At 36.0% G+C, this 13,334-nt stretch overlaps 1 protein-coding gene across 6 annotated transcripts in view; it reads right to left on the bottom strand.

The window, feature by feature from the left end:
• The window catches only part of CHD1 (chromodomain helicase DNA binding protein 1), an 89,586-nt gene that overhangs the window by 19,078 nt on the left and 57,174 nt on the right, over window positions 1–13,334 (bottom strand). For all 6 annotated transcript variants that reach the window (XM_073344590.1, XM_073344588.1, XM_073344585.1 and 3 more), the window contains 12 exons: window positions 13,099–13,188; window positions 11,785–11,975; window positions 9,899–10,087; window positions 9,262–9,424; window positions 6,044–6,196; window positions 5,572–5,643; window positions 4,097–4,246; window positions 2,842–2,990; window positions 2,416–2,512; window positions 2,228–2,323; window positions 350–526; window positions 42–202 (listed from right to left, as the gene is read on the bottom strand). In XM_073344590.1, the coding sequence (XP_073200691.1) occupies window positions 42–202; window positions 350–526; window positions 2,228–2,323; window positions 2,416–2,512; window positions 2,842–2,990; window positions 4,097–4,246; window positions 5,572–5,643; window positions 6,044–6,196; window positions 9,262–9,424; window positions 9,899–10,087; window positions 11,785–11,975; window positions 13,099–13,188 (1,688 nt within the window). The remainder of the gene's footprint in view (window positions 1–41; window positions 203–349; window positions 527–2,227; window positions 2,324–2,415; window positions 2,513–2,841; window positions 2,991–4,096; window positions 4,247–5,571; window positions 5,644–6,043; window positions 6,197–9,261; window positions 9,425–9,898; window positions 10,088–11,784; window positions 11,976–13,098; window positions 13,189–13,334) is intronic.

Genomic DNA, 13,334 nt, shown 5'->3' on the forward strand with positions numbered 1-13,334 from the left:
TTTCACAGCTATAACAAAGCATTTCTCCCCCCACATCTTACCGCCTAATCTCTGCATCACTAAATCCTTTAATATTCTCTCGTGGAATAGTGCGTGGTCTTCCTCGTTTTTTGGGTCGTTTTCTTTCAGAGATAGAATCACTATCAGAACCAGAGTATCTTCTGTTCCTACTACGCCTCCCTTCACTTCCATTGAAGCTGATCTGGAATTTTGAAAAGGAGTAAGTCACAAAGTTATGTAACCAAAATTCATAATAAAATGTTTCTCAGTTTATCTAAAATACACTGTAATTAATAAAAGAAAAAGGGGAATGAGAAGGGAAGAAAAGTTTGTAATAACCCAAAGATACCTGTTTTGCACAGTTTCGCATTCTTGGAAGCATATAAATTTCTTCAAGCTCCTTCTGTCTTTCCTCCTCTTCTAATCTTCGCCTGTGGAGCTCTGGAATGATTTCTTCCCAGTTCCTTGAATTTCGTTCAGGCTCCAACCCAATGTCATCTTCATCCATATTGGAAAAATTGGCCACCTGGTAAAGCAGAACACATTTAAGAGCCAATAAGAGTATAGGAATCTACCTCTACACCATCACAAACTATAATATTAGGAAAATAGGTTCATATATTTATGATAGCACATGCTTACTTTTATATTTACAACTCACTCCAATTATGCCTATGTATAATGTATACGTTATGTACTCTTTTTTCACATGTGCATGCATGACACACAACACCTTGCCTTGTAGTGACACTGGGTGGTGGGTAAGAAAAAAATATGGAGTACAAACATTAAAATGCCTTAATCATAGTTAGGACTACGACTTTGACATGGAGGTCAAGGAATCCATGACTTCCAGAGACCTCTGTGACTTGAGCCTCCAGGGCCTAGGAGCTGTAGGGTCCCCACCAGCCCTGGCGGCTGGGAACTGCGGGGCCTGAGCTTCCAGCCACAGAGGGCGGCAAGGGTGCCCCGCAGCTCCCAGCTGCTGCTGGGTTGCTCTGCAGCTCTCTGCTGCTGCGAGCCCCTCCCACAGCTCCTGATCACTGTGGGCAGCGGGGGTAGCCATAGCCAGCCCCAGAGCTCCAAGCCAGAGCCACACAGGAGGTGGGGGTGCCCTAAGCTTGGAGCCACAACTGGTGTGAGGACCTTGCATCTCCGAGACAGGCCCCACTGGGTGGCGTGGGGAACTTGCAGCTCCCCATTTTGTTATGCATATTTTTAGTAAAAGTCACTGATTGGACAGGTCATGGCAATTAAGAAAAATTCATGGAAGCCTGTGACCTATCCATGACTTTTACTAAAAATATGCATGACAAAAATCTTAGCCTTAATCATAGTCATTTGGTCATTTCATGGTATCACTACAAGGTTAAGGTTGTTTTGGTGCCCTAATTGTACATTTCTTATCTTAATATATTTGAACTTTGTTTAAGTGTAACTTTGACTCTGTATTTTTTAGCCTTCTAAGGCTTGATTTGGGGATAATTACAAAATCTCTGTAATGTTTCATACCCTTAAACTACAGATATATTCTCTCAAGCCTATATCCATTTTGATGGAGCTTTTTCCTCAGGAATTATTTTGATACACTGCCAAAATTTTCCTCAGGAATGCAACCAAGACTGGCAAATGGTTATTTTAACCATTTATAATTCAGTTAAACCCAAGTGGAATTTCACGGGACAAAGACAAGATACTTCTCTAGCCCAAGAGCTTTCTCCATGCCAAACTTCAAAGGCCTGCTGCAAGCAATGAAGGTGTTATAGCTTCTCCAGACAAACCACCACAAGAAGCTTTTAAAAATGAACGTATTAAGCAACCTAAATTTGAGGCTGCGACCAGCTCCCACTAGTATGAAAGAGCTTAGACCTGAACACTACCCCGACACCCTTTTAAAATAATGTTAGATGTATATGACAGTCTTGACATGAATAATTTATAGATATCACAGTAAAGTTGCAACTGAACCGACAGCAGGTGAATTACTTGATGTCTTACTAATCAGGCAAAATTATTCAAGTTTAAGGTTTTTTTAAAACCTCATGTTGGAGACAACCACCTTGTGCATGTGAAAAGAGATTTGTGAAAAATAGTTTAATGAATTTCCTTAATTTAATACGGTTGTTACATATGAATAAAGATAAGATGGATATTTCAGGTATTTCTGTAAATTAACAAATATTGTAAAGGAAACTGCCGCTAACAGAAATAAATGAGAGAGCAGTACCTTAAACTGGGAAAGCAACTCGTCTCCTACAGTTAATGGTCCTGGCTCATTTTCCCGTGTTTCAGCCCTCTTCAAGATTTCATCTATATCCATTTCCTGAAAAAATAACATTTCTTGTTACCATTAAAAGACTGAAAACAAGATTAGATTGATGTGTCCAACATATGTAGAAAGTTAGCCCTTTTTACCTGTGGCTCCTGCTCTTCTCCTTCAGGTTCCTTAAAAAGTTCCTCAGCACCAAACTTTAAAATTGCCGACAACTCTTCCTTATTAAAAGGAGTAGAGCTGAAAATACAGAAAACTAAATTTCACTGTCAACTACTTACAGAAAACACCTTAACTTTAGATTAGTATGACAAATTCTTCATCATGATTCAAGCAAGTTTTCTTCTCAGTGCATTGTTAGAAAAAGTTGCATCTAACATGCACTATGAAAAAAAGTTTTTGAAGGTAGCAAAAGTAATTTTGAATCAGAATTAAGAATTCTTTAAATTTTACATATACAAGTTCACTAGATACTTCCTCACTCAACATCTAAAAAAGTAACATTATTTTAATTAGATGTCAATAATATTAAAAAAATATCACCCTTTCTGGATTGTGTATCAATATACCTTGAAGGAGCGGAACCTGTGTGGAGTACAGTCTTCCCTGTAGTGTCCATTCTCTGAATTACTAAATGATCTAACACCATCTTCTTCTTGGCTCTTTCAAGAATATCTTCCTCTACTGATCCCTTTGTGACTAGCCGATAAATATTAACCTATGTACAAAAACATAAAAACTTGACAAACATTTGGAAGTTACACATTAAAACTACATTTAAATTAATCTAACACTAACAAAAAACTTATGCAAAAAGGGGAAGAAAAAATAAAGATGTCAAATCTTTGTTTTCAATGTCCTGATTGTTGTTGATCTGTGTTTCCAGATTTAAATTCAGTTTAGAGACTAAGTCAGCTCTTTCACTCAAGTCTCTCCATAAGCAGTTTCATAACTAGTATAATTCCAGAACTTTTAATTAAACTCCAGTGATGAAGCACATAGATTCAGTTATCTTCTAGAATGACATCCATGCACAATTTATGCTTAAATCATACTACACTTGTGGCAGACCCACAGCTTCCCCCATACTACTTGCAGCTGTCATCTGGTATTCATTGCCATGAAGGAGCAAGTTCCAGCTGTTCAATGAACAAGTCCTATTTTAGTCAATATAAGGCTTAGTTAAGCACTAGCAAAGCAGAAATTTCACATTATATTTGATGTAGGGAGCACAGCAGTATGAATGTACTATTACAAATTTACTAGTGTGACAATGTTGTAGCCAAGTCCGTCCCAAGATACGAGAGAAACAAGGAAAGCTCATCTCTCCATCAACAGAAGTTGATCTAAAAAAAAAAGATATTACCTCACCCACCTTGTCTCTCTAATTGTTCTAATGTGTATTTTACAAAATGAAAATTCTTTAGCAAGTAACATCGTTATTGTTATTAAAGTCAGCATCCTACTTACACAGATTTTATATGTATTATACACAAAAATATACAAACACATTATACTGAGACACCTTAGAGACTAACAAATTTATCTGAGCATAAGCTTTCGTGAGCTACAGCTCACTTCATCGGATGCATCACGGAAGCTTATGCTCAAATAAATTTGTTAGTCTCTAAGGTGCCACAAGTACTCCTTTTCTTTTTGTAGATACAGACTAACACGGCTGCTACTCTGAAACCTGTCATTATACTGAGAGTTATTTATGAACCCAATATTTATTGCTCTAAAAAGATATGCAGACTTTGGCCTCCAATCCTGCAACTGATAGAACCCCATTGCAGGTTTAGGTCTTACAGCTGAAATACATACCTGTTTCTTTTGGCCAATCCTATGAGCTCTAGCCTGTGCCTGCAGATCATTCTGTGGGTTCCAGTCAGAATCAAATATAACTACGGTGTCAGCAGATGCCAAGTTTATACCTAGCCCTCCAGCTCTCGTAGACAGTAAAAAGCAGAAATCCTGAAAGTAGGAAAAAAGAAAGAAATGCATCATAAACACAATATCAAAATCCAGCCAAAAATCAATCTGAACTTAAATGAATTTAGATTGTGTAAGCTCTTCGGGGCAGAACCATCTTTTAGATTGTGTATTTGTACAATGCCTGGTACAGTAGGATCTCAGGTCCATAACTGGAGCTTGTTCCTGCTGCTACCACAATATAATTAATTGACTAATAAGAACTGACATCAAGTGTATTTTTTTTTAGCAAATGTTAAAGTAGATTTTCATGCTGATCGAAGTCCCAAGGATGTGGGGACTCCCTGCTGCAAAAGGTAAAGCTGAACCTATCTTGCTAAATTTAGATGACTCATCTTTTGGTGCAAGTTATCTCCTAATGTTGGATGACAAAAGGAGCCAGAATTCTAGAAGGTAGACACCAACAGAAAGAATAAGTGAAAGTTAAACTATGAAGCGGAGTATTTGTGACCATTTGGATAAAATTAGTTGTAGGTCTCATTTAAACCTAAATAATATGATCATGGGCACTTTATGTATACACAAACGGATGTGAAACAGTAGAAAATTCATAATCCAAATTGTTTTTAACAAATGAATTTTTAACTACATGCCTAGAAATCAAATTAGAATATTGCAATGGACTTTTCTGGACAAAATGTTAGTTCCTTTGTGAGGTGAGGGGAAACAGCTTCCCAAGTACAGACATTGAATTATGATGTACACAGCAAAATCCAATACAGGAAATAAGCTCTATTCAATGTAAGAAAAATCCTATTTTTATAAGAATCATTTTATAGTGTTTTGTTACATAACAAAAGGATAATCCAACTAATATCATTCAGATCTAATCTAAAAATATATACTTTTCTTAAGGTTGAAGAAGGTATTTTACATAAGTAATCAGGATCATACTTTATGTTAAAAGAAGATGCATAGTCTTGTTGCAAAAGCACAGAAATAGAAGTCATACCCCCCACACATGTGAGGTTTAACTCTTTATGTTTGTTAAGTGTTCTGAAATATTTGGATGGAAGGTGCTGGAGAAGTGTGAGGCATTAGGATATGGCCAAAACACTCTAGTGAACTTGTTTTGTCAATGTTTTCAATAATAAGTTCTACCTAGGAGATTTATTGACAGTTGTAAACATTCCAGATAGATAAGGATGACATTTCAATTTTAATACTAAATTTCCTTGGTTTTAAGCCCTGAAATCTTGGCTTTTACTGTAATGGTTTTTATCATAATTATTAATAGCAAGAAGCAAAATATAAATAATTGAAAAAGACATAGCAAATTCCATAACTGAAAATACACAGTAGCCTACCTCTGATCCTTCTGCATTAAAATGATCCAGTGCTTGCTTCCTCAATTCCCCTTTTATTGAGCCATCTAGTCTCTAAAAAGATTGAACGCTCCAATTAAAATACAAGTCTATATAAAGGTTAGTCCTTACAATGTACACTAATTACAGTAAATTTGAATTCTGAATTGACAAAAGTACAGCCATAAAAAAATACAGTAACTTGAAATCTCACCCCCCACCTCAAGTTCCCCCTAAACCCAGCCAGGCAGTTTCAAAATAAGTTTTAGGCTATATTACTAGTCTTAGTCTTCTGTTCATAAGTTCAGTCTTCAAGAAGGGTATACAACACTGCTGATTAATTTTTCTTAAGAAAAAACTGTACAGATCATTTGGCAAGTCATTTTCTGCTAAATAAAGGTGACATTAAGACATTAAATGCTAAAAGAGAATGTAGACTCTTTAGACCAGTACAAGAACAAGAATAAACTCTTACCTGAAAGGGGAATTGACGATACTTCAAATATTCTGCTAGGATGTCCAGCATCCTCACCATCTGAGAGAAAATAAGAACTCTGTTGCCACGCTCCCTTAGGCGAATCAGTAGCTTGTCAAGAAGGATTAGTTTCCCGCTGCTACGGATTAAATGCTGCAGGAATAATAAAAATCTTTACTAATTTATGTGGATTCATTTTGTAATATTCTGTGATCAGAAGAGTACATTTTTTTAATTATATTGTAGTCAGTGTACTGTGTGCATGAATCAAAAGTTGAATCATTAATGAACAAAATAATCAGGATATTATATTCAATTCTACCCCAGTATAACAGAAGAACAGTATGAATTTAGCTTGCCTAAAGCAGGCAAATGTGTGCAGTGAGAGCCATGGTTGTTAGGCAGTTGATGAGAGCTTTCACATCATACATATACTTGTAACTTCTTGATACTTTAAACATTTAATCTAAAATGACTCCTCATTCCCAAAAATATAATTTGCTGGGCTGTCCTAGTCAGTAGCAGCAGTCAGAAGAATGTTCATGCTATTTTAATAGAAAACTTCACCGGAACTTCCAACTAAGGAACTCATTCACCTCGGTATGCTACACATAAGGCCCCTTTAATTTTTTTTAAAAAAACAAACTGATTTTTACCAAAAAATCCCCATGTTTTACAAAGGCTATTCTTTTTTTAAAAACAATTTTCACCTGAATTTTGGACCGCTCAAGTGCATGAAAATATTGATTATGTTAAGAAAACCCAATATTACACGTTAGGTAGATGTGTGTATGTTAATATTAACTTAAGTGTAAATGTGAGGTTGTCTGTAAGGCAGCATAGTGTCAGATACACATATATACACACAAATGGGGTGTGTGTGTACATATGTCAATGCTTGAGTCCTAAAGAAAAGTAGTGCTGGAATTCTCTGGACTTGTCTCCTCACTAAGGAAGGAGAGATGCAGCGCTGATAATCTGATCCATCCTGACCTCGGGGATACAAAGATTCCTCTCTTTTCAGGAAGAAGCATGTACAGTAATATAGTATTATGCAGCTAAATACACTTAATTAAACAAACAACCACAGCATTAACCTTTTTTTCCTTTCAATACTGTTATTTTTCTCTATTTGTTGCTTTTTTCTTGCCTTCCCATCCACCAATATTAAGCCCACTATTTATCCAGAAAACTGGGAAAGCAACATTTGGCACCAATTTTTGCCAGTTTTTAATTTTTTGTAATAAATACTGATATTTTTCCTGGGAGATTTTAAACAAAACAAAAACCAAAAACAAAAGATCTTGACTATACAGAGTTACCTTTGTAACTAAATACAGTTGCTATACAAATATGTTACTACCCTAGGTGATGTTCAGGTAGTAGGGAGGTTATCTGGATATTTTATACCAGGAACATCACTATGGTATCTGAGTGCCTTAAAGGTAAAACTGAAGTAAAACAATGTAATGCCTTAAAAGTGAAACAATATCATTGGGAAACTGGAAACAATATAAAAGTGAGTGGCTTAAAAGTAAAACAATATAATATTTTTCCTCTTACACTTTCTCTTTCCCCTCTCTCCTCACATCCAATCCTTTCCTTCCCTCTACAAAAAATTTTTAAAAATTGCACTATAATTAGTTGGATTTGTTTAATTTTTAGTTTTCTAGCCTGAAGGAATGTTGGGTATTGCAGAGTTCCTGCAAAAAGTGTGTTGTCCCCTAGGTACAGCAGCACATTGAGTTAACCACCATTCTCTTCTGTACATAGTAAACATGCATTCATTAGAAATTAATATTTATATAGTGCAATAGGTGCATGGCACTTTACACATTGGTATGATTAACTAAGGTCTTAATCCTGTAAGAATTTACATACATGCTTAACTGTAAGCATGTGAGCAGCTTCACTGAAATCAATGGGACTACTCAGCTGCAAACACTTAAGCATAAGTACAAGTGTTTGTATCATCAGGGCACAAGAAATATCCTAAGGTAAAATTAAGATGGAAATTACACATCATTTACAGTTTTTCACTAATGCTAACTCATTATCTTATTAAACTGGAGCAGGGAAGCTATCACTTTGAATATGCATCTATTAAAATGATGAATGAAGAAGTATTTCTGACAAATATGGCCCATGATTTATGTATGATTTACACTCAAAATGCCTAATTTTAAGATAACTATCTTTCAGCCTTCTTAAGAACTACTTTAAAATGCAGATTGGGTTGAAATCATGGGCTGTCACTGCAAAATTCAGTACTTCTGCAAAAAATATTTAAAATGAGAAAAGATCCAATGAATAATTTTTCCTCTCTGATCTTCAGAAACATACAAAAAAGGCCCACACTTCTGTCACTACAGTACACCCTTACTATAACGCCCTTCACAATAGCAAACCTTGGGCTATAGCGAACCGGGTCCATGGATCCCACCTCAAGCCCCAGGGCTGCTTTGTGGGACTGAGAACTCCTCTGGCTCTGGGACTGCAAACATGGGGGTGACAGCTCCTCCGGCCCCGGGGCTGCGGCAGAAAATTCCTCCGGACTCATGGCAGAGTGCTCCTGAGGTCCTGCAGCCGGTGGAGCTATCTGTCTCAGAGACAGCCTGTCAGCTCCGCTGTGCAGCTTGAGGTGTCGGCCACAACCCTCATCTGCACGGTAGGACACTTTCCCTTTAATGAACCCCTGGCTAGAACAACCAAATGGCTTGGATCCGCAGGGGTTCGTTATAGCAAGAGTGTACTGTATTAATTGTTTAGAATGCTATATTTGTCATCAGTTATTCTATAGTCTACTTGGCTACAAATTCACATAGGTTTATACTTATACAGCATTAGAGAGCAATCATTACAGAGGCATCTTGGCCTTTTAATTTGTTCTATTTCAGATTGATTTAAAATCTGTCAAGTTTTGCTTTGGTTCAAAATACAGTCCGAAATTCTCAACCCAGTAGACTACTTCCTTTTTAATTTAATCAAATCAGCTCTATTTTTTATTCAGAAATAAAGGATGGATCACACTAGTAACTACGACACAAAATCTATTCAATACATATCTATAATACAGAATGCACATCAGAAGTTCAGGTCTTCACTTTACACAGTATACTTCAATAAGACAGTTGATAAATGCTGTATAAACCACTTGCATGCATATTTCAGAAATAAAACTAAGAGAATAATTTCATTAAAAAAAAAGTGTTTTTTACCTGTAAGGCCTCTTGTTTATTATAGAATTCATTATCATCTGGTGGTTTAATGAGGTAGCAATGGTTACAACACTTCTTGAGTTCCATCATGATGTTCAAAAAGCCTGAGGTACTGCCCTTTGAACCTTTACTCAGGGCTTTGTAATTCCTGGTTAAAATCCACCTATGATATAGAATATGTAGTGTAATTCTTAACCAGATTTTTTTTGGGGGGTGGAGAGAAGGAGCAAAGAGGAGACGAAAGGTGGCAGGCAGCTATTAAAATATGCAGTAACTGCAGGAAAAGAATGAAGCTCCAAACATAAAACTCACAAGTATCCCATATAAGACAAGCTGATTGAAAGGAATTAAATTAATATGAATTACACTAAAACAAATCTTAAAAGCAGAGAGCATATACTAAAGGTGAAATCCAGGATCCATTCAAGTCAATGACAAAAATCACATAGGCTTGAATTAGGCCAGGATTTTACCGAAGCAATTTTTACAAGTCTTTATTACAAGCTGAAAAATATCTGTTTAGCAATTAGCATCATGCAAAGACTCAATAAAATATGACAATCACACTTATATAGGAGGTGGATGTGTTTGTTTTTTTGTTGTTTTTTTTTTGGCTATTTCAAGGTAGCCCACTTACTTGTAATATTGCTTCTGCAATGCACTCATCTCCATTCTCAAAATCTGTTCAACCTTGGCAGGTAGAGATTTTTCTACATCTTTCTTAACCCTCCGTAACAGAAATGGCTCAAGTTCTCTGTGAAGACTTGCATAGCCAAATTCTCTCCCTTTGCCATGCTCCTCTTCAAAATCTTCCCAGGAAGAAAACCTTAAGGTAATATAAAAAATTTTAGTGGTATCAAGTTTTTCTATTCCTCTGCAGAGTTTGAAAAATGAAGCATTGATGCACTGTAGATGACCTGAAAGGAATGTGGACTAGAAAGTCAATATATGGAGAAAAGAAAATGACTAGCCATTAACCAAACTAAGAGCAGATTGGAGCAAAATTCAGATCATCATTCATGTGTGGCGCATGCCTCTCATTTGGGGAGGCTAGCCCGAGGGCTGAAAGCTACCCTGAAGAAGCGGAGTGCAGATGCCCAAGGCATCCATGCTCTGAAAGGCAGGGGTCGGCAGCTGCACCTCAGGGGAGGCTTAGCCTCCCCTGGCCTATTATACCCACCACCTATGATATCCACCAATAAAAAGATGTCAACTTTTCAACATTTGTTTTAATCCTGAATTAGGATGAAAAATTGAAATTTCAAAAATTTTTGTGGAAAGGGAATTCTGATCAGAAAACACAAACATTTCTTTTTGACATATTTGATCAAGAAATGAAACATTTTGATATTCCGGAAACTAAAATGTTTCATTTTGGTTTATTGAACTGACCGAAAATGCTTCATTTTGAGTTAGTTCAATAAATAAACTACATTTGCTCATAGTGGCACACTGCCTCATAGGAACTGTCATATGAGAGCCTGGTGCTCCTAGCTTCCCCTATGGGTCAGGTTCCCTGGCCCACACTATATTTCCTGTACTTCATCCAGTCACATTTCTCCCATAATGCACCATGTAGCTCAGAGGCAAATCCACACTGCATTATGGGAGACGTAAATCCTCTGAGCAGCCCAGCCCATAGTTAAGAATGGGGGTCAGAACTACAACTCCTATTAAGCAATGCACTAAAAGGGAAATGCAGTTTCGTTTGGGTTCAGATCAGTTCAACAAAACATTGATTAATCCAATTTGGGTTAAGATGACCAAAAATGAAATATTTCATTTAGATTTTTCCAAAAGAAAATCAAAATTTTTCAGCAAAACTGAATTTTTCACGGAAGAAAAGTCTGAGTTTGCAGAAACTGCATTTTCCAGGAGAAAACCATTTCAATGAAAAACTCCCAACCAGCTCTGAGAGAAATGCAAATATATTAACAGCACAGTGAAAACCAAATTACTGTTCATTTTTTCATTACTGTTCATTGCATTTTTATGTAAACGTAGTTTTGGGGGCGGGTTTTAGCTAATGATTTTCAATAGCGTTTAGTTTAGTGCAATGGGCCATACAGCATCACTGGTTCTGAATCAATATGGACTTCTTTATAGGAACCAATGACATTGTATTTCCCATTGTATTTTATGGGCAAAAATATGTGACAGAGAGGCATTTGCTATGCAAACATAAATGACATTAACTGATAACCTTATTAGCTGTCTCAAAGACAATGATTGAAAGGATGTTGAGAATTAACTGTACAGAGACTATCCTCCAAAACAAGGTGAGGCATACTGTCAGGGTTGTAACCCATATAAAGGCATTTAGTTTTCAGTACCAATCCATTTATTTTAATGGTTTTCTAAAGCAGAAAAGTTTTAAACTATTTGTCAGATGTGGCATGAAAAATAAGTGCATCTGCTACATGTTTAAATATTATATGATATTTTAAAGTATTTTTCACTGTGAAATTTTCTGTTTAAGAATACTATAACTATGTTAACAAGAGTATGAAAGATCTTATTTACTTTTCTGGCATGATGAAGTGCAGCAAAGACCAGAGCTCTTTGAGGGAGTTTTGCAGAGGAGTTCCAGTGATAAGAAGACGATGGTTTGACTTAAAGTCTATTAGTGTCTTGTATAGAAGGGAATCATCATTTTTTAAACGATGAGCTTCGTCCACTCCTATAAATGCCCAATTTAGACCACCAAGGAAAGACTTAAAAAAAGAAAAGAAAATTATGTAAAAGAAGCATTTGATAGTTAGAATCATGAAGGCCATATACTATTATTTTTCTACAATAAATAAATAAATTAAATAAAATTCAAACCTTAAAAAACTGACTACTAGTTCTGCCAGTCCCTTTTCACACGCCAAACACGAAGCAGAGTAACCAGTAACTGGATATAATGTTCGTTAACAAACCTTTAAATTAATGTTATATGGACACCAGTGTGTTTTAATATTGAACTATGTCTTTTAAGTTGGCTGGGATCAACTGCAGAAAGAGTTCTTCATTGTTAAAATATTATAGTTAGCTGAAGTGTGAGCTATACCAACAAAAACTCAGGCCTCAACACTTCATTAGCTTCCATTAGCTTTCCTTTGGATCCACTAGCTCAGACCTTCAATTAGCTTTCCTCTGGTTCTGAAAGAATTCACAGGACTGCTACCTATCACACATGAGGCAGTACAAAGTACATTACAAAAAGAAATAACTATGGTCCTTCTTCCCAGAATATATAAAACAGAAATGAGGGGAGAGAACACAGCACTTGCTGCTAGAAATAGGGAGAATAAGAAGAGAAAAAACTGTCAGTCAACCACAAAATAATTGTGGCATGATGCTCTGACATGCTTTTGTGATGTTTCTATTGATAATTAAGGTATAAAACAGTTTTTTTGTTTAAAGCTCAACTCTGAAGTTCTAAGTGCTCTGAAGTCCACAAGGTTAACTGGAGTGCCTTCAAACTGATATATGAAAACACTGCATTACTGTTCATCATCATCATCACACATTGACCAAACATGGCACCATATACTGTAATTCAATTGCAGGATCTGTGGTTCCCTGATGTCACTCCTCAAGGTTCAATATCAAAATTGAAAGAGCAGCAGCAGCAGCATAAGTAGCTGGAGAAACAAATCAATGTCTCTCAGAAATTTGAAGAACAACAATCTAAACTGCTATAGAAAATCTATCATATTTATAAAACAAAGTGTGCACATTTCCAGGAGCCAAAATAAATGTAATGGCAAGTACAACTCTATATGTTGTGGTACAGAATAAATGATGATCTCTATTAATGGAAAATAAAAATAATTCAAAATTATGACTTACCTTATCCTTTAGCAAAATTTCATAAGTTGTCAAAAGAATATTAAATTTTAACCGTTTGGTCTGTGGATGCATCCATTCGTGAGTTCTTATCTACAAAGAAAGATTGTAAATTTGTGAGAAATTTAAGATAGAAAGTTGGGATGGTCATTTTCAACCTGATTAACTTTAAATGCTACAGAAGTATGAATGTTAAATAATATACAATAATCTGACTTTTTTTTTCTATTTTGTGCTTG

The sequence above is a fragment of the Lepidochelys kempii genome, chromosome 5 (assembly GCF_965140265.1).
Source record: "Lepidochelys kempii isolate rLepKem1 chromosome 5, rLepKem1.hap2, whole genome shotgun sequence".
Taxonomy (NCBI): Eukaryota; Metazoa; Chordata; order Testudines; family Cheloniidae; genus Lepidochelys; species Lepidochelys kempii.